At 46.2% G+C, this 19,689-nt stretch overlaps 1 protein-coding gene across 4 annotated transcripts in view; it reads left to right on the top strand.

The window, feature by feature from the left end:
* LOC144491451 (solute carrier organic anion transporter family member 2A1-like) overlaps window positions 1–19,689 on the top strand; it is a 450,593-nt gene that overhangs the window by 113,878 nt on the left and 317,026 nt on the right. For all 4 annotated transcript variants that reach the window (XM_078209279.1, XM_078209280.1, XM_078209282.1 and 1 more), the window contains exon 3: window positions 6,929–7,091. In XM_078209279.1, the coding sequence (XP_078065405.1) occupies window positions 6,929–7,091 (163 nt within the window). The remainder of the gene's footprint in view (window positions 1–6,928; window positions 7,092–19,689) is intronic.

Genomic DNA, 19,689 nt, shown 5'->3' on the forward strand with positions numbered 1-19,689 from the left:
TGCGGGTCCCCTACCAGAAATATTTGAATCATCGATAGTCACAGGTGAGGTGCCGGAAGATTGGAGGGTGGCAAATGTTGTGACTTTGTTTAAAAAGGGCTGCAGGGAAAAGCCTGGGAACTACAGGCCGGTGAGCCTCACATCTGTGGTGGGTAAGTTGTTAGAAGGTATTTTGAGAGACAGGATCTACAGGCATTTAGAGATGCAAGGACTGATTAGGGACAGTCAGCATGGCTTTGTGAGTGGAAAATCAGGTCTCACAAATTTGATTGAGTTTTCTGAAGGGGTAACCAAGAAGGTAGATGAGGGCAGTGAATTGACATTGGCTACATGGACTTTAGCAAGGCCTTTGACAAGGTACCACATGGTAGTTGTTGCATAATGTTAAATCTCACGGGATCCTGGATGAGAGAGCCAAAAAATTGACTTGATGACAGAAGCCAGAGGGTGGTTGTAGAGGGTTGTTTTTCAAACTGGAGGCCTGTGACCAGCGGTGTGCCTCAGGGATCAGTGCTGGGTCCACTGTTATTTGTCATTTTATATTAATGATTTGGATGAGAATTTAGTAGGCATGGTTAGCAAATTTGCAGATGACACCAAGATTGGTGGCGTAGTGGACAGTGAAGATTGAAACGGGATCTTGATCAGTTGGGCCAGTGGGCTGATGAATGGCAGATGGAGTTTAATTTGGATAAATGCAAGGTGATGCATTTTGGTAGATCGAACCAGGGCAGGACTTACTCAGTTAATGGTACGGCGTTGAGGAGAGTTACAGAACTAAGAGATCTCGGGGTACAGGTTCATAGCTCCTTGAAAGTGGAGTCACAGGTGGACAGAGTGGTGAAGAAGGCATTCAGCATGCTTGGTTTCATTGGTCAGAACATTGAATACAGGAGTTGGGACGTCTTGCTGAAGTTGTACAAGACATTGGTAAAGCCACACTTGGAAAACTGTGTACAGTTCTGGTCACCGTATTGTTAAAAGGATATCATTAAACTAGAAAGTGTGCAGAAGAGATTTACTAGGATGCTACCGGGACTTGATGGTTTGAGTTATAAGACGAAGCTGAATAGACTGGGACTTTTTTCTCTGGAACATGGGCGGCTTAGGGGTGGTCTTAGAACCATAGAACCATAGAAAATTACAGCTCAGAAACAGGCCTTTTGGCCCTTCTTGTCTGTGCCGAACCATTTTATGCCTAGTCCCACTGACCTGCACTTGGACCATATCCCTCCACACCCCTCTCATCCATGTACCCGTCCAAGTTTTTCTTAAATGTTAAAAGTGACCCTGCATTTACCACTTTATCCGGCAGCTCATTCCACACTCCCACCACTCTCTGCGTGAAGAAGCCCCCCCTAATATTCCCTTTAAACTTTTCTCCTTTCACCCTTAACCCATGCCCTCTGGTTTTTTTCTCCCCTAGCCTCAGCGGAAAAAGCCTGCTTGCATTCACTCTATCTATACCCATCAAAATCTTATACACCTCTATCAAATCTCCCCTCAATCTTCTACGCTCCAGGGAATAATGTCCCAACCTATTCAATCTCTCTCTGTAACTCAGTTTCTCAAGTCCCGGCAACATCCTTGTGAACCTTCTCTGCACTCTTTCAATCTTATTTACATACTTCCTGTAACTAGGTGACCAAAACTGTACACAATACTCCAAATTCGGCCTCACCAATGCCTTAAATAACCTTACCATAACACTCCAACTTTTATACTCGATACTCCGATTTATAAAGGCCAATGTACCAAAGGCACTCTTTACGACCCTATCCACCTGTGACGTCACTTTTAGGGAATTCGGTACCTGTATTCCCAGATCCCTCTGTTCAACTGCACTCTTCAGAGTCCTACCATTTACCCTGTACGTTCTTCTTTGGTTTGTCCTTCCAATGTGCAATATCTCACACTTGTCTGCGTTAAATTCCATTTGCCATTTTTCAGCCCATTTTTCTAGTTGGTCCAAATCCCTCTGCAAGCTTTGAAAACCTTCCTCACTGTCCACTACACCTCCAATCTTTGTATCATCAGCAAACTTGCTGATCCAATTGACCACATTATCATCCAGATCATTGATATAGATGACAAACAACAATGGACCCAACACCGATCCCTGCGGCACACCACTAGTCACAGGCCTCCACTCAGAGAAGCAATCCTCCACAACCACTCTCTGGCTTCTTCCATTGAGCCAGTGTCTTATCCAATTTACTACCTCCCCATGTATACCTAGCGACTGAACCTTCCTAACTAACCTCCCATGAGGGACCTTGTCAAAGGCCTTGCTGAAATCCAGGTAGACAACATCCACCGCCTTCCCTTCATCCACTTTCCTGGTAACCTCCTCGAAAAACTCCAATAGATTGGTCAAACATGACCTACCACGCACAAAGCCATGTTGACTCTCCCTAATAAGTCCCTGTCTATCCAAATATTTGTAGATCCTATCCCTTATCACACCTTCCAATAACTTGCCCACCACCGACGTCAAACTTACAGGCTGATAATTTCCCGGATTTCTTTTGGAACCTTTTTTAAACAACGGAACAACATGAGCCACCCTCCAATCATCCGGCACCTCCCCCGTGAATACTGACATTTTAAATATGTCTGCCAGGGCCCCTGCAAGTTCAACACTAGCTTCCCTCAAGGTCCGTGGGAATACCCTGTCCGGTCCTGGGGATTTATCCACTCTGATTTGCCTCAAGACAGCGAGCACCTCCTCCCCTTTAATCTGTAAAGGTTCCATGACCTCCCTACCTGTTTGCCCTATTTCCGTAGACTCCATGCCCATTTGTGAGGACAAAAATTTTAACATCATAGTGGAGCGAGCAATAAACAAAGAAATAACTGATGCTGAGAGAATCCCTAACTGTGAGATCATTAATTATTCCTGTCCTCATCAGACAGGACCAGATCGAGGATAGCTTGCTCCCTCGTAGGTTCCATTGCATACTGTTCGAGGAAACTACTGCAGATACATTCTATGAACTCCTCCTCAAGGCCACCTTAACCAACCTGGTTTGACCAATTGCCATGTAGATTAAATTTCCCACTTGATAATTGCTGTACCATTTTTACATGCATCAGTTACTTCTTTGTTTATTGCTCGCCCCACCGTGATGTTAAAATTTTTGTCCTCACAAATAGGCATGGAGTCTACGGAAATAGGGCAAACAGGTAGGGAGGTCATGGAACCTTTACAGATTAAAGGGGAGGAGGTGCTCGCTGTCTTGAGGCAAATCAGAGTGGATAAATCCCCAGGACCGGACAGGGTATTCCCACGGACCTTGAGGGAAGCTAGTGTTGAACTTGCAGGGGCCCTGGCAGACATATTTAAAATGTCAGTATTCACGGGGGAGGTGCCGGATGATTGGAGGGTGGCTCATGTTGTTCCGTTGTTTAAAAAAGGTTCCAAAAGAAATCCGGGAAATTATCGGCCTGTAAGTTTGACGTCGGTGGTGGGCAAGTTATTGGAAGGTGTGATAAGGGATAGGATCTACAAATATTTGGATAGACAGGGACTTATTAGGGAGAGTCAACATGGCTTTGTGCGTGGTAGGTCATGTTTGACCAATCTATTAGAGTTTTTCGAGGCGGTTACCAGGAAAGTGGATGAAGGGAAGGCGGTGGATATTGTCTACCTGGATTTCAGCCTTTGACAAGGTCCCTGATGGGAGGTTAGTTAGGAAGGTTCAGTCGCTAGGTATACATGGGGAGGTAGTAAATTGGATTAGACACTGGCTCAATGGAAGAAGCCAGAGAGTGGTTGTGGAGGATTGCTTCTCTGAGTGGAGGCCTGTGACCAGTGGTGTGCCGCAGGGATCGGTGTTGGGTCCATAGAACATAGAAACCCTACAGTGCAGAAGGAGGCCATTCGGCCCATCGAGTCTGCACCGACCACAATCCCACCCAGGCCCTACCCCCACATATTTACCCGCTAATCCCTCTAACCTACGCATCCCAGGACTCTAAGGGGCAATTTTTAACCTGGCCAATCAACCTAACCTGCACATCTTTGGACATTGTTGTTTGTCATCTATATCAATGATCTGGATGATAATGTGGTAAATTGAATCAGCAAGTTTGCTGATGATACAAAGGTTGGAGGTGTAGTAGACAGTGAAGAAGGTTTTCAAAGCTTGCAGAGGGATTTGGACAAATAGAAAAATGGGCTGAAAAATGGCAAATGGAATTTAACGCAGACAAGTGTGAGATATTGCACATTGGAAGGACAAACCAAAGTAGAACGTACAGGGTAAATGGTAGGACTCTGAAGAGTGCAGTTGAACAGAGGGATCTGGGAATACAGGTACAGAATTCCCTAAAAGTGACATCACAGGTGGATAGGGTCGTAAAGAGTGCCTTTGGTACATTGGCCTTTATAAATCGGAGTATCGAGTATAAAAGTTGGAGTGTTATGGTAAGGTTATATAAGGCATTGGTGAGGCCGAATTTGGAGTATTGTGTACAGTTTTGGTCACCTAGTTACAGGAAGGATGTAAATAAGGTTGAAAGAGTACAGAGAAGGTTCACAAGGATGTTGCCGGAACTTGAGAAGCTGAGTTACAGAGAGAGATTGAATAGGTTGAGACTTTATTCCCTGGAGCGTAGAAGATTGAGGGGAGATTTGATAGAGGTGTATAAGATTTTGATGGGTATAGATAGAGTGAATGTAAGTAGGCTTTTTCCACTGAGGCTAGGGGAGAAAAAAACCAGAGGGCATGGGTTAAGGGTGAAAGGAGAAAAGTTTAAAGGGAATATTAGAGGGGGCTTCTTCACGCAAGAGCGTGGTCGGAGTGTGGAATGAGCTGCCGGATAACATTTAACATTTAAGAAAAACTTGGACAGGTTCATGGATGAGAGGGGTGTGGAGGGATATGGTCCAAGTGCAGGTCAGTGGGACTAGGCAAAAAATGGTTCGGCACAGACAAGAAGGGCCAAAAGGCCTGTTTCTGAGCTGTAACTTTCTATGGTTCTATGGTTCTAACCCCCTAAACCTCCTGCCCTTCACCTTGAACCTGTATCCCCTTGTGACTCGCCCTTTAACTAAGGGGAACAGCTGCTCCCTATCTTGTACACCTCAATCAGGTCACACTTCAGTCTTGTCTGCTCCAAGCAAAATGGCTCAAGCCTAACCAACCTCTTTTCCTGTGTCTCTATTTTACCAATATTCTGTGACCCCCCTCCCCCTGCCAGACTAGTTTAAACTCTTCCCAACAGCACTGGCAAACCTACCTGCAAGGAATTTGACCCCAGTGTCATTCAGGTGCAGAGCTTCCCATTTGTACATAACCCACCTTCCCCAGAAACAGTCTCAGTGATCCAGGAATCTAAAACCCTCCCTCCTGCATCAACTCTTGAGCCACGCATTCATCTGTCATATTCTCCTATTTCTATACTTGCTAGCATGTGGCACTGAGGGTAAACCAGAGATTACAACATTTGAGATCCTGCTTTATAATTTGCTGCCAAGCTCCCTGAATTCTTGATGCAAGACCTCATTCTTCACTTTACCTATTTCATTGGTAATAGGTAAACCAATCAACCCTTGCAGGATGTCCTGCAGTCCTTCAGTGATCCTGGCATCAGGGAGGCAACATACCATCCTGGAATCACGTCTTTTGCTGCAGAAACGCCTGTCCAGCTAATGAATCCCCCATCACTATTGCTCTTCCTTTCTTCTTCCTCCCATCTTGTATAGTCAAGCTTCCTGGCTGTTGTTGGAACTTCACTCACACTCATCCAGGCAAGTAGAGAGTATTCCATTACACTCCTGACTTGTGCCTTGCAGATAGTGGTGATGTTCTTGGGGAGTCAGGAGGTGAGTTAGTGAATATTAACTCTGAATGTTGTCCAGTTCATAGATTCATGGAATCCCTACAGTGCAGAAGGAGGCCATTTGGCCCATTGAGTCTGCATCGACCACAATCCCACCCAGGCCCTATCCCCATAACCCCATATATTTACCCCTTGACACTAAGGGGCAATTTAGCATGGCCAATCCACCTAACCTGCACATCTTTGGAATGTGGGAGGAAACCAGAGCACCCGGCGGAAACCCACGCAGACAGAGGGAGAATGTGCAAACTCCACACAGACAGTGATCCAAGCCGGAATCAAACCCGGGTCCCTGGCGCTGTGAGGCAGCAGTGCTAACCACTGTGCCACCGTGCCATCCCCACTGTGCCACCAACAGCAGTTTGTGATTCTTGCTACAAATGGGTATGGACTGCTGCAGTTTCTGAGTAGTCGTGAATGGTGGTGAACATTGTTCAATCATCTGCGAATACCTCCACTTTATGATGCGAGAAGATAGTCGATGAAGCAGCTGAAGATGGTTTGGCATATGACACTCCCCTGTGGAACTCCTGCAGTGATGTCTTGGAGTTGTGATGGTTGACCTTCAAACACCACAGCCATCTTCCTTCAGGGGAGGACATCTGCCATTCTTACCTGGTCTGTCCTGCATATGACTCCAGATCTGACGCAATGTGGTTGACTCTCAAATGCCCCCTGAAATGGCCTTGCAAGCCACTCAATTCAAGGGCAATTAGGGACCAATAATATCCACATACATTGCCAGTGGCATCCACATTCCCTGAATGAATGAAGAAAGGTATATGACTTCCTTGTTGATCTTTGCACAGTTAATCTTACACTCAATAGCTATGGTAAATAAATTGTCAACAGATGATATCAGTATCCAACAAGAGATGATTTAAGTGGATTCAGAGATGTTCTGTTTGATATTCCAAGTCAGTAGGTATTTCAATGAAAGACATGGAAGTGATTTTGCATATGGTTACAAAGCAGGTCACACATGTCTTTCTGGGTTCTGATATTCCAGGTCACTTCTCATGGCATAAAATGTACTTTTATCTCTAACAACTTATGTTTTTCTGTCACAATTGTTTTTCAGATTGGAAACTCACTTCTGATTGTTTTTGTCAGTTATTTTGGAAGTCGTGTTCATCGACCAAGGCTGATTGGAATGGGTGGTCTTCTCCTTAGTTTTGGAGCCTTCCTGCTCACCTTGCCTCACTTCATTTCGGAGCATTATGACTATTCCACGGACACAGTCGGTATGACTCTTCTTTGCAGTCTGTAAACTTAGCCAAAAGTCACTTGATCTTGCAGAGCTTTGGCAACATGCCATAGCGTGTGAATGTCTCAGTATGTGTGAATGTCTGAGAGATCGAGAGGGAGTATGTATGTATGAGAATGTGTGTAAGTGCAAGGGTAAGTAAGAGTGCGAGAGTAGACATGATGGACCAAATGGCCTCCTTTTGCGTCATACCAATTCTGTGATTCTGAGCAAGAATATAAGCAACAATGTGATGTGGCATTCTGATGTAATTGAGAAAACTTCCAAAGTCTGGAGTGAAATCTGAGTGAGCAGCCTGAGAACAAAGCCTTTGCACTAGCCAGAATAGAAGCAGCTGTGTGCACTGAGCATGTAGGATAGTTTAATTCATTGCCTCAATTATTTATGCTTTGTTTTCACTGGCAAGGTTCAGGAATCCTGAAAAACTGTAGAGGCAATGTTCAATTTGAAAGTCTGTTTAAAATATCGCTCTAATTAACATATTTTATGAAGTGCTTCTCCTGAGGTGTTGTACAGAAGTTTGAGTTAAATGTAGGAACCAGTGGATTGGATCTGAAATGCAAAGTGCTCACATTTTTCCTAGTTTTTCTTGCCCCCTCAAAAGGGAAAGCAGCCTATGGTGATCTGGGACAATCATAGAAAATCATAGAAACCCTACAGTGCAGAAAGAGGCCATTTGGCCCATCGAGTCTGCACCAACCACAATCCCACCCAGGCCCTACCCCCATATCCTTACATATTTTACCCACTAATCTCTCTAATCTACGCATCTCAGGACACTAAGGGACAATTTTAGCATGGCCAATCAACCTAACCCGCACATCTTTGGACTGTGGGAGGAAACTTTTCTCCTTGGAGAGACGTAGGATGAGAGGAGACCTAATAGAGGTATACAAGATGTTGAGAGGCATAGATCGGGTGGATTCTCAGAGGCTTTTTCCCAGGGTGGAAATTACTGCTACGAGAGGACACAGGTTTAAGGTGCTGGGGGGTAGGTACAGGGGAAATGTCAGGGGGAGGTTTTTCACACAGAGGGCGGTGGGCGAGTGGAATCGGCTGCCGTCAGTGGTGGTGGAGGCAAACTCGATAGGGTCTTTTGAGAGACTTCTGGATTAGTACATGGGACTTAATAGGATGGAGGGTTATAGGTAGGCCTAAAAGGTACGGATATGTTCGGCACAACTTGTGGGGCCGAAGGGCCTGTTTTGTGCTGTAGTTTTTCTATGTTTCTATGATTTCAGATACCATTTGGTAGTTCTTAATGAAGTCGTCAGTAGGTTAACTCTATAGGTAGAATTCTCCCAGCCCGCTGGCGGCAAGTTTGGTGGTGGGAAAGAAGGGGGAAAATCAAATGGGAGCCAAAAAGTTGGAAACCTGCCATCATGAAATTAGTTTGCAATTTCCTGAATGCCAGGCAGCAAAGTTTTCCTGCAGTCTGGTGGCATCAATGCCATTTGCATCTCATGAAAACAGTTGCTCGCCAGAATTTCCTCATGAGTTCCAATCTTGTCATGCCGGCGGGAAATTATGTTGGTCTCCCGCTTGAAGTTGAGTAGTGTGCACAAGTCAGACCTCCGTTCACTCCGAACGTCAAATTGAGTGCAATTACAGAGCCTACTTGCTGTAGTGCTGAATGTAATGCCACTTTGTTGGGGCTGTATGGTTGGTGCCTTCCTGCTCAATGCCCACATTGCCAACACTGTGCAGCAGGACTCATGCAGCTCCACTTTCAGACGTTGACAATTCAGTGCAGAACCCGGAATGGGAAGTGCAGAGGTCTTTAGCTCACAATTTAATCCGGGATAGTCAGCACGGATTCGTGAAGGGCAAGTCGTGCCTCACAAATTTGATAGAATTTTTTGAGGAAGTAACTAAGTGTGATGATGAAGGTAGGGCAGTTGATGTCATATACATGGATTTTAGTAAGGCGTTTGATAAGGTCTCCCATGGTCGGCTTATGATGAAAGTGAGGAGGTGTGGGATAGAGGGAAAGTTGGCCGATTGGATAGGTAACTGGCTGTCTGATCGAAGACAGAGGGTGGTGGTGGATGGAAAATTTTCGAATTGGAGGCAGGTTGCTAGCGGAGTGCCACAGGGATCAGTGCTTGGTCCTCTGCTCTTTGTGACTTTTATTAATGACTTAGAGGAGGGGGCTGAAGGGTGGATCAGTAAATTTGCTGATGACACCAAGATTGGTGGAGTAGTGGATGAGGTGGAGGGCTGTTGTAGGCTGCAAAGAGACATAGATAGGATGCAAAGCTGGGCTGAAAAATGGCAAATGGAGTTTAACCCTGATAAATGTGAGGTGATTCATTTTGGTAGGACTAATTTAAATATGGATTACAGGGTCAAAGGTAGGGTTCTGAAGACTGTGGAGGAACAGAGAGATCTTGGGGTCCATATCCACAGATCTCTAAAGGTTGCCACTCAAGTGGATAGAGCTGTGAAGAAGGCCTATAGTGTGTTAGCTTTTATTAACAGGGGGTTGGAGTTTAAGAGCCGAGGGGTTATGCTGCAACTGTACAGGACGTTGGTGAGACCACATTTGGAATATTGTGTGCAGTTCTGGTCACCTCACTATAAGAAGGATGTGGAAGCGCTGGAAAGAGTGCAGAGGAGATTTACCAGGATGCTGCCTGGTTTGGAGGGTAGGTCTTATGAGGAAAGGTTGAGGGAGCTTGGGCTGTTCTCTCTGGAGCGGAGGAGGCTGAGGGGAGACTTAATAGAGGTTTATAAAATGATGAAGGGGATAGAGTGAACGTTCAAAGACTATTTCCTCGGGTGGATGGAGCTATTACAAGGGGGCATAACTATAGGGTTCATGGTGGGAGATATAGGAAGGATATCAGAGGTAGGTTCTTTACGCAGAGAGTGGTTGGGGTGTGGAATGGACTGCCTGCAGTGATAGTGGAGTCAGACACTTTAGGAACATTTAAGCGGTTATTGGATAGGCACATGGTGCACACCAGGATGATAGGGAGTGGAATAGCTTGATCTTGGTTTCAGATAAAGCTCGGCACAACATCGTGGGCCAAAGGGCCTGTTCTGTGCTGTACTGTTCTATGTTCTATGTTCAATGCCTGACCATGTTGTCTGAATGGCCAGCACATGGCTGCACCTCTGTCTTCCTTTGTGCTCCCTTGTGTTTCCTGTATATCCAAAAGGCCTTTGACAAGGTGCCGCATAGGAGACTGTTAAATAAGTTAAGTGCCCATGGTGTTAAGAGTAAAATCCTGGCATGGATAGAAGATTGGCTGACTGGCAGAAGGCAGAGAGTGGGAATAAAGGGGTCTTTTTCAGGATGGCAGCCGGTGACTGGTGGTGTGCCTCAGGGGTCAGTGCTAGGACCACATTCCAATCGACGCAAGTTGTGTGGTGAGGATGGGAAAGATGAAAACTAAGGGGGGGTAATGGGGGAGGAGGTTAGTAAAGGGGCAAGGACCATAAGACCATACGACTATAAGACATAGGAGCAGAATTAGGCCATTTGGCCCATCGAGTCTGCTCCACCATTCAATCATGGCTGATATTTTTCTCATCCCTATTCTCCTGCCTTCTCCCCATAACCCTTGATCCCCTTATTAATCAAGAACCTATCTATCTCTGTCTTGGAGATACTCAATGACCTGCCCGCCACAGTCTTCTGTGGCAGAGTTCCACAGATTCATCACTCTCTGGTTGAAGAAATTCCTCCTCATCTCTGTTTTAAAGGATCGTCCCTTTAGCCTGAGGTCTGGTTTTAGTTTTTCCTACTAGTGGAAACATTTGTTCCACGTTCACTCTATCCAGGCTTCACAGTATCCTGTAAGTTTCAATGAGATCCCCCCCTAATCCTTCTAAATTCCAACGAGTACAGACCCAGAGTCCTCAACCGTTCCTCATACGACAAGCTATTTATTCCAGGGATCATTCTTGTCCTCTTCTGGACCCTTTCCAAAGCCAGCACATCCTTCCTTAGATATGGGGCCCAAAACTGCTCACAGTACTCCAAATGGGGTATGACCAGAGCCTTATACAGCCTCAGAAGTACATCCCTGCTCTTGTATTCTAGCCCTCTCAACATGAATGCTAACATTGCATTTGCCTTCCTAACTGCCGACTGACCTTGCACGTTAACCTTAAGAGAATCTTGAACAATGACTCCCAAGTGTTTCTGATTTCCGAAGCATTTTCCCATTTAGAAAATAGTCTACGCTTCCTTTCCTCCTCCCAAAATGTATAACCTCACACTTTTCCACATTGTATTCCATCTGCCACTTCTTTGCCCACTCTCCTAACCTGTCCAAGTCCTCTGCAGCCTCCCGCTTCCTCAGTGTTACCTGTCCCTCTACATATCTTTTTATCATCTGCAAACTTAGCCACAGTGCCTTCAGTTCCTTCCTCCAAATTGTTAATGCATATTGTGAAACGTTATGGTCCAGGCACTGACCCCTGAGGCACACCACCAGTCACCGGCTGCCATCCTGAAAAAGACCCCTTTATTCCCACTCTCTGCCTTCTGCCAGTCAGCCAATCTTCTATCCATGCCAGGATTTTACTCTTAACACCATGGGCACTTAACTTATTTAACAGTCTCCTATGCGGCACCTTGTCAAAGGCCTTTTGGATATACAGGAAACACAAGGGAGCACAAAGGAAGACAGAGGTGCAAGGAGATGTGGGAAGAGTGAACAATGAAAAGCAGAGGGAAGACTGAGAGCTGGGAAGCTGAAGGTGGACAAGGGTACACAAAAGACTGACAAACAAAGGGAATGAAGTGATATCACATTCTTTACTGGAAGAGGATGCACACCCTGAAATGGGGAGAGGGATGGGCCTGTTAGTGTGACACAGTAGTAGTATATCGCATTCGGAAGTTGTGGGTCGTATGCTTTGGAATGGTCACTGTTGTGCTTAGTCTTCATTGCAATGAGGATCAATGTGAAGTTTTATATTTTGTTCAGGGGCTTGTATAAAGGAGTCAGAGAGCGCAGAGATTGCTTTTGTGAAATGGAAAGGTGTCACAGAGGGTGCTGAGATTCCTGTAGTGAAATTGAAAGGAGTAACAGAGAGAGTTAGACCATAAGACCATAAGACATAGGAGCGGAAGTAAGGCCATTCGGCCCATCGAGTCCACTCCACCATTCAATCATGGTTGATTTCAACTCCATTTACCCGCTCTCTCCCCATAGCCCTTAATTCCTCGAGAAATCAAGAATTTATCAATTTCTGTCTTGAAGACGCTCAACGTCTCGGCCTCCACAGCCCTCTGTGGCAATGAATTCCACAGACCCACCACTCTCTGGCTGAAGAAATTTCTCCTCATCTCTGTTCTAAAGTGACTCCCTTTTATTCTAAGGCTGTGCCCCCGCGTCCTAGTCTCCCCTGTTAATGGAAACAACTTCCCTACGTCCATCCTATCTAAGCCGTTCATTATCTTGTAAGTTTCTATCAGATCTCCCCTCAACCTCCTAAACTCCAATGAATATAATCCCACGATCCTCAGACGTTCATCGTATGTCAGGCCTACCATTCCTGGGATCATCCGTGTGAATCTCCGCTGGACCCGCTCCAGTGCCAGTATGTCCTTCCTGAGGTGTGGGGCCCAAAATTGCTCACAGTACTCCAAATGGGGCCTAACCAGTGCTTTATAAAGCCTCAGAAGTACATCCCTGCTTTTGTATTCCAAGCCTCTTGAGATAAATGACAACATTACATTTGCTTTCTTAATTACGGACTCAACCTGCAAGTTTACCTTTAGAGAATCCTGGACTAGGACTCCCAAGTCCCTTTGCACTTTAGCATTATGAATTTTGTCACCGTTTAGAAAATAGTCCATGCCTCTATTCTTTTTTCCAAAGTGTACGACCTCGCACTTGCCCACGTTGAATTTCATCAGCCACTTCTTGGACCACTCTCCTAAACTGTCTAAATCTTTCTGCAGCCTCCCCACCTCCTCAATACTACCTGCCCCTCCACCTATCTTTGTATCATCGGCAAACTTGGCCAGAATGCTCCCAGTCCCGTCATCTAGATCGTTAATATATAAAGAGAACAGCTGTGGCCCCAACACTGAACCCTGCGGGACACCACTTGTCACCGGTTGCCATTCTGAGAAAGAACCTTTTATCCCAACTCTCTGCCTTCTGTCTGACAGCCAATCGTCAATCCATGTTAGTACCTTGCCTCGAATACCATGGGCCCTTATTTTACTCAGCAGTCTCCCGTGAGGCACCTTGTCAAAGTTCAGAGATCCCTGCAGTAAAATGGAGAGAGAGTGCAAAACTTCCTGTTGTGAAATGCAAAAGTCAGAGAAAGAGAGTACAGGAATTCCTGTAATGAAATGGAAAGGAATCACAGGGAGGGTGCAGGGATTCCTGTAGGTAAATGGAAAGGAATCACAGGGAGGGTGCAGGAATTCCTGTAATGAAATGGAAAGGAATCACAGGGAGGGTGCAGGGATTCCTGTAGGTAAATGGAAAGAAGAGAGAGCGCAGAGATTCCTGTCGTGAAATGGAAAGAAGTCAGAGATTTACAGCATAGAAACAGGCCCTTTAGCTCAACTTGTCCATGCCGCCCAGTCTTTACCATTAAGCTAGTCCCAATTGCCTGTGTTCGGCCCATATCACGCTATACCCACCTTACTCACGTAAGTGTGTGAATGCTTTTTAAAAGATAAAATTTACTCGCCTCTACTACTACCTCTGGCAGCTCGTTCCAGATACTCACATCCTCGATCTGAAAAGATTGCCCCTCTGGACCCTTTTGTATCTCTCCCCTCTCACCTTAAACCTATGCCCTCTAGTTTTAGACTTCCCTACCTTTGGGAAAAGATGTTGACTAATTACTCTTCTATACCCATCATTGCTTAAAAGACTCTATAAGATCACCCCTTAGACTCCTACACTCCAGGGACAAAAGTCCCAGTCTGTTCAGCCTCTCCTTATAACTCAACCATCAAGTCCCGGTAGCATCCTAGCGTCCATCTCTTCTGCACTCTTTCTAATTTAATAATATTCTTTCTATAATAGGGTGACCAGAACTGTACACAGTATACCAAGTCTGGCCATACCAATGTCTTGTAGAACTTCAACAAGACGTCATAACTCCTTTATTCAATATTCTGACAAATGAAACCAAGCATAAGTTCATAGGATATAGGAGCAGAATTAGGCCATTTTGTCCATCGAGTCTACTCTGCCATTCGATCATGCTCCTCCATTCGATCGTGCTCCTCATCCCCATTTTCCTGCCTTCTTCCCATAACCCTTCAAACTATTACCAATTAAAACTATGTCTAAATTCTCCTTAAATTTACTCACTGTTCCAGCATTAATTTCCCTTGTTCGTCCTTGAGTGGACCAACTCTTTCTTGAGCTACCCTCTTGTTCCTAATATATGTATAAAATGCCTTGGGACTCTCCTTAATCCTGCCTGCCAAGGACATTTCGTGACGCCTTTTTGCCCTCTTAATTCCGTTTGAATTGTTTTCTACTTTCCCTGCATTCTTCAAGTACTTCATTTGTTTTTAGTTGCCTTAACCTTATGTAGTAAGAAGTTTAACAACACCAGGTTAAAGTCCAACAGGTTTATTTGGTAGCAAAAGCCACACAAGCTTTCGGAGCTCTAAAGCTTGTGTGGCTTTTGCTACCAAATAAACCTGTTGGACTTTAACCTGGTGTTGTTAAACTTCTTACTGTGTTTACCCCAGTCCAACGCCGGCATCTCCACATCATGATTAACCTTATGTATGCATCCTTTTTTTTTTAACTAGACTCGCAATTTACCTGGTCATCCATGGTTCCCGAATCCTGCCTTTCCTGTCCTTCCTTTTCACATGTCTGTCCAGCACTCCGGTCAACTGCTTCTTAAAAGACTCCCCATGCTGAATGCCGCCTTCACCATCCTGTCCACCTGTGACTCCATTTTCAAGGAAATATGAACCTGTGCCCCAAGATCTCTTTGTTCTATAAGTCTTCTCAAAACCCTACCATTAGTCAAAGTTTCGGTAGGGGAACATGTGGCAAATAGTGACCACAACTCTGTTAACTTTAGGATAGTAATGGACAAGGATGAGTGCTGTCCTACGGGCAGGGTGCTAAATTGGGGGAAGGCTGACTATAGCCGGATTAGGCAGGAATTGGTGGATGTTGATTGGGAGAGGATGTTCGAGGGTAAGTCCGCGTCTGGCATGTGGGAGTCTTTTAAGGAACTATTGATAAGGCTGCAGGATAGGCATGTGCCTGTAAAAAGGAAAGATAGGAAAGGTAGGATTCGAGAGCCGTGGATAACCAGGGAAATTGAGGATCTGATTAAAATGAAAAGGGAGGCGTACGTTAAGTCCAGGCAACTGAAAACAGATGGAGCTCTGGAGGAATACAGAGGGAGTAGGAAAGATCTCAAACGGGGAGTTAGAAGGGCAAAAAGAGGGCACGAGATGTTCTTGGCAGGCAGGATTAAGGAGAATCCTAAGGCATTCTATTCATACGTTAGGAACAAAAGAGTTGTCAGGGAGAAAATCGGACCTCTCAGGGACAAAGGAGGGGAATTATGCTTAGAACCCAAGGGAATAGGGGAGATCCTAAATGAATACTTTGCATCGGTATTCACGAAGGAGAGGGGCGTGTTAACCGGGAGTGTCTCGGAGGGAGGTGTTGACCCGTTAGAGAAAATCTCCATTACGAGAGAGGAAGTGTTAGGTTTTTTAGGGAACATTAAAACTGACAAAGCCCCAGGGCCTGATGGCATCTATCCTCGACTGCTCAGGGAGACGAGAGAGGAAATTGCTGGGCCTCTGACGGAAATCTTTGTCGCTTCTTTGGACACGGGTGAGGTCCCTGAGGATTGGAGGATAGCGAATGTGGTCCCGTTGTTTAAGAAGGGTAGCAGGGATAACCCAGGAAATTATAGGCCGGTGAGCTTGACGTCCGTGGTAGGGAAGTTGTTGGAGAGGATTCTTAGAGACAGGATGTATGTGCATTTAGAACGGAACAATCTCATTAGTGACAGACAGCATGGTTTTGTAAGAGGGAGGTCGTGCCTTACAAATTTGGTGGAGTTTTTTGAGGAAGTGACAAAAACGGTTGATGAAGGAAGGGCCGTGGATGTCGTCTATATGGATTTCAGTAAGGCATTTGACAAAGTCCCACATGGCAGGTTGGTTAAGAAGGTTAAGGCTCATGGGATACAAGGAGAAGTGGCTCGATGGGTGGAGAACTGGCTTGGCCATAGGAGACAGAGGGTAGTGGTCGAAGGGTCTTTTTCCGGCTGGAGGTCTGAGACCAGTGGTGTTCCGCAGGGCTCTGTACTGGGACCTCTGCTATTTGTGATATATATAAATGATTTGGAAGAAGGTGTAACTGGTGTAATCAGCAAGTTTGCGGATGACACGAAGATGGCTGGAATTGCGGATAGCGAAGAGCATTGTCGGGCAATACAGCAGGATATAGATAGGCTGGAAAATTGGGCGGAGAGGTGGCAGATGGAATTTAATCCGGATAAATGCGAAGTGATGCATTTTGGAAGAAATAATGTAGGGAGGAGTTATGCAATAAATGGCAGAGTCATCAGGAGTATAGAAACACAGAGGGACCTAGGTGTGCAAGTCCACAAATCCTTGAAGGTGGCAACACAGGTGGAGAAGGTGGTGAAGAAGGCATATGGTATGCTTGCCTTTATAGGACGGGGTATAGAGTATAAAAGCTGGAGTCTGATGATGCAGCTGTATAGAACGCTGGTTAGGCCGCATTTGGAGTACTGCGTCCAGTTCTGGTCGCCGCACTACCAGAAGGACGTGGAGGCATTGGAGAGAGTGCAGAGAAGGTTTACCAGGATGTTGCCTGGTATGGAGGGTCTTAGCTATGAGGAGAGATTGGGTAGACTGGGGTTGTTCTCCTTGGAAAGACGGAGAATGAGGGGAGATCTAATAGAGGTATACAAGATTATGAAGGGTATAGATAGGGTGAACAGTGGGAAGCTTTTTCCCAGGTCGGAGGTGACGATCACGAGGGGTCACGGGCTCAAGCTGAGAGGGGCGAAGTATAACTCAGACATCAGAGGGACGTTTTTTACACAGAGGGTGGTGGGGGCCTGGAATGCGCTGCCAAGTAGGGTGGTGGAGGCAGGCACGCTGACATCGTTTAAGACTTACCTGGATAGTCACATGAGCAGCCTGGGAATGGAGGGATACAAACGATTGGTCTAGTTGGACCAAGGAGCGGCACAGGCTTGGAGGGCCGAAGGGCCTGTTTCCTGTGCTGTACTGTTCTTCTTTGTTCTTTGTTCTATTAACTGCGTAAGTCCTGCTCTGGTTTGATCTTCCAAAATGCATCACCTCGCATTTTTCTAAATTAAACTCCTTCTGCCTTTCATCAGGCTACTGGCCCAATTGATCAAGATCCTGTTGCAATCCTAGATAACCTTCACTGTCCACGATGCCACCAATCTTGGTGTCACCTGCAAACTTGCTAACTATGCCTCATAAGTTCTTATCCCTCTACAGTCACCCTCTGTCAAGCCAATTTTGTATCCATTTGGCTACCTCACCCTGGATCCCGTAAGATTTAACCTTATGCAACAACCTACCATGGATAGGGCAGCACGGTGGCACAGTGGTTAGCACTGCTGCCTCACAGCTCCAGGGACCTGGGTTCGATTCCCGGCTTGGGTCACTGTCTGTGTGGAGTTTGCACATTCTCCCCGTGTTTGCGTGGGTTTCCTCCGGGTGCTCCGGTTTCCTCCCACAGTCCAAAGATGTGCAGGTTAGGTTGATTGGACATGCTAAATTAACCCTTAGTGTCCAGGGATGTGATAGGTTAGAGGGATTAGCAGAGTAGTTAAGCGGGGATAGGACCTGGGTGGGGTTGGTGTCGGTGTAGATTCGATGGCCGAGTGGCATTCTTCTGTACTGTAGGGATTCTATAATTTATGATTCTAGGCACCTTGTCAAAGGCCTTGCTAACGTCCATGTAGAATCAGAGAGTGCAGAAATCCGTGTAGTGAAATGGAAATGAGCCAGAAAGAGAGTGTAGAGATTCTTGTAGTGAAATGGAAAAGAGTCAGAGAGAGAGAGAGAGTCCAGAAGTTCCTTCAGTGAAATGAGAAGCAGTCAGAAAGAATGCAGAGATCCCAAGAGTGAAATGGAATGGAGGCACAGAGAGAGAGAGCGCAGAATTTCCTGTCGTGAAATGGAAAGTTATCAGAGAGAGTGCAAGGGACTCCTCCAGTGAAATGGAAAGAAGTCACAGAGAGAGCAGGGATTCCTGTATTGAAATGGAAAGGAGAGACTGCAGGGAGAGAGACGGGCGGCACGGTAGCACAGTGGTTAGCACTGCTGCTTCACAGCTCCAGGGACCTGGGTTCGATTCCCGGCTTGGGTCACTGTCTGTGTGGAGTTTGCACATTCTCCTCGTGTCTGCATGGGTTTCCTCCGGGCACTCCAGTATCCTCCCACAGTCCAAAGATGTGCGGGTTAGGTTGATTGGCCAGGTTAAAAAAAATTGCCCCTTAGAGTCCTGAGATGTGGAGGTTAGAGGGATTAGTGGGTAAAATATGTGGGGGTAGGGTGGGTATGTTGGTGGGATTGTGGTCGGTGCAGACTCGATGGGCCGAATGGCCTCCTTCTGCACTGTCGGGTTTCTATGATTTCTATGCAGAGATTTCTGTAGTGAAATGGAAAGGAGTCACGAGAGAGAGACTGCAGAGATTTCTGTAGTGAAATGGAAAGGAGTCACAGAGAGAGACTGCAGAGATTTTTGTAGTGAAATGGAAAGGAGTCACAGAGAGAGACTGCAGAGATTTTTGTAGAGGGCGGGACGGGCAGAGGGCGAGACGGGCAGAGGGTGAGACAGGCAGAAGGCGAGACAGGCAGAGGGCGAGGAGTCACAGAGGGAGAGCACAGAGATTCCTGTACAGGGCGGGACGGGCAGAGGGCAAGATGGGCAGAGGGCGAGGAGTCACAGAGGGAGAGCACAGAGATTCCTGTAGTGAAATGGAAAGGAGTCACAGAGAGAGACTGCAGAGATTTTTGTAGAGGGCGGGACGGGCAGAGGGCGGGACGGGCAGAGGGCGAGACAGGCAGAAGGCGAGACGGGCAGAGGGCGAGACGGGCAGAGGGCGAGACGGGCAGAGGGCGGGACGGGCAGAGGGCGAGACAGGCAGAGGGCGAGATGGGCAGAGGGTGAGGAGTCACAGAGGGAGAGCACAGAGATTCCTGTAGTGAAATGGAATGGAATCCGAGAGAGTGCAGAGATTCCTGTCCTGTTTGTAATATATATAAATGTCAGTGTTAGGGAAATTATTGGAGAGGATTCTTTGAGACAGGATTTACTCCCACTTGGAAATAACTGGACCTATTAGTGAAAGGCAACATGGTTTTGTGAAGGGGCAGTTGTGTCTCATGAACTTGATCGAGTTTTTCGAGGATGTGACGAAGATGATTGATGAGGGTACAGGAGTGGATGTTGTCTACATGGACTTCAGTAAGGCCTTTGACAAGGTCCCTCATGGCAGACTGGTGCAGAAGGTGAAGTTGCACGGGATCAGAGGTGAGCTGGCAAGGTGGATACAGAACTGGCTTGGTCATAGAAGACAGAGGG

Source organism: Mustelus asterias, chromosome 3 (assembly GCF_964213995.1).
Source record: "Mustelus asterias chromosome 3, sMusAst1.hap1.1, whole genome shotgun sequence".
NCBI lineage: Eukaryota > Metazoa > Chordata > Chondrichthyes > Carcharhiniformes > Triakidae > Mustelus > Mustelus asterias.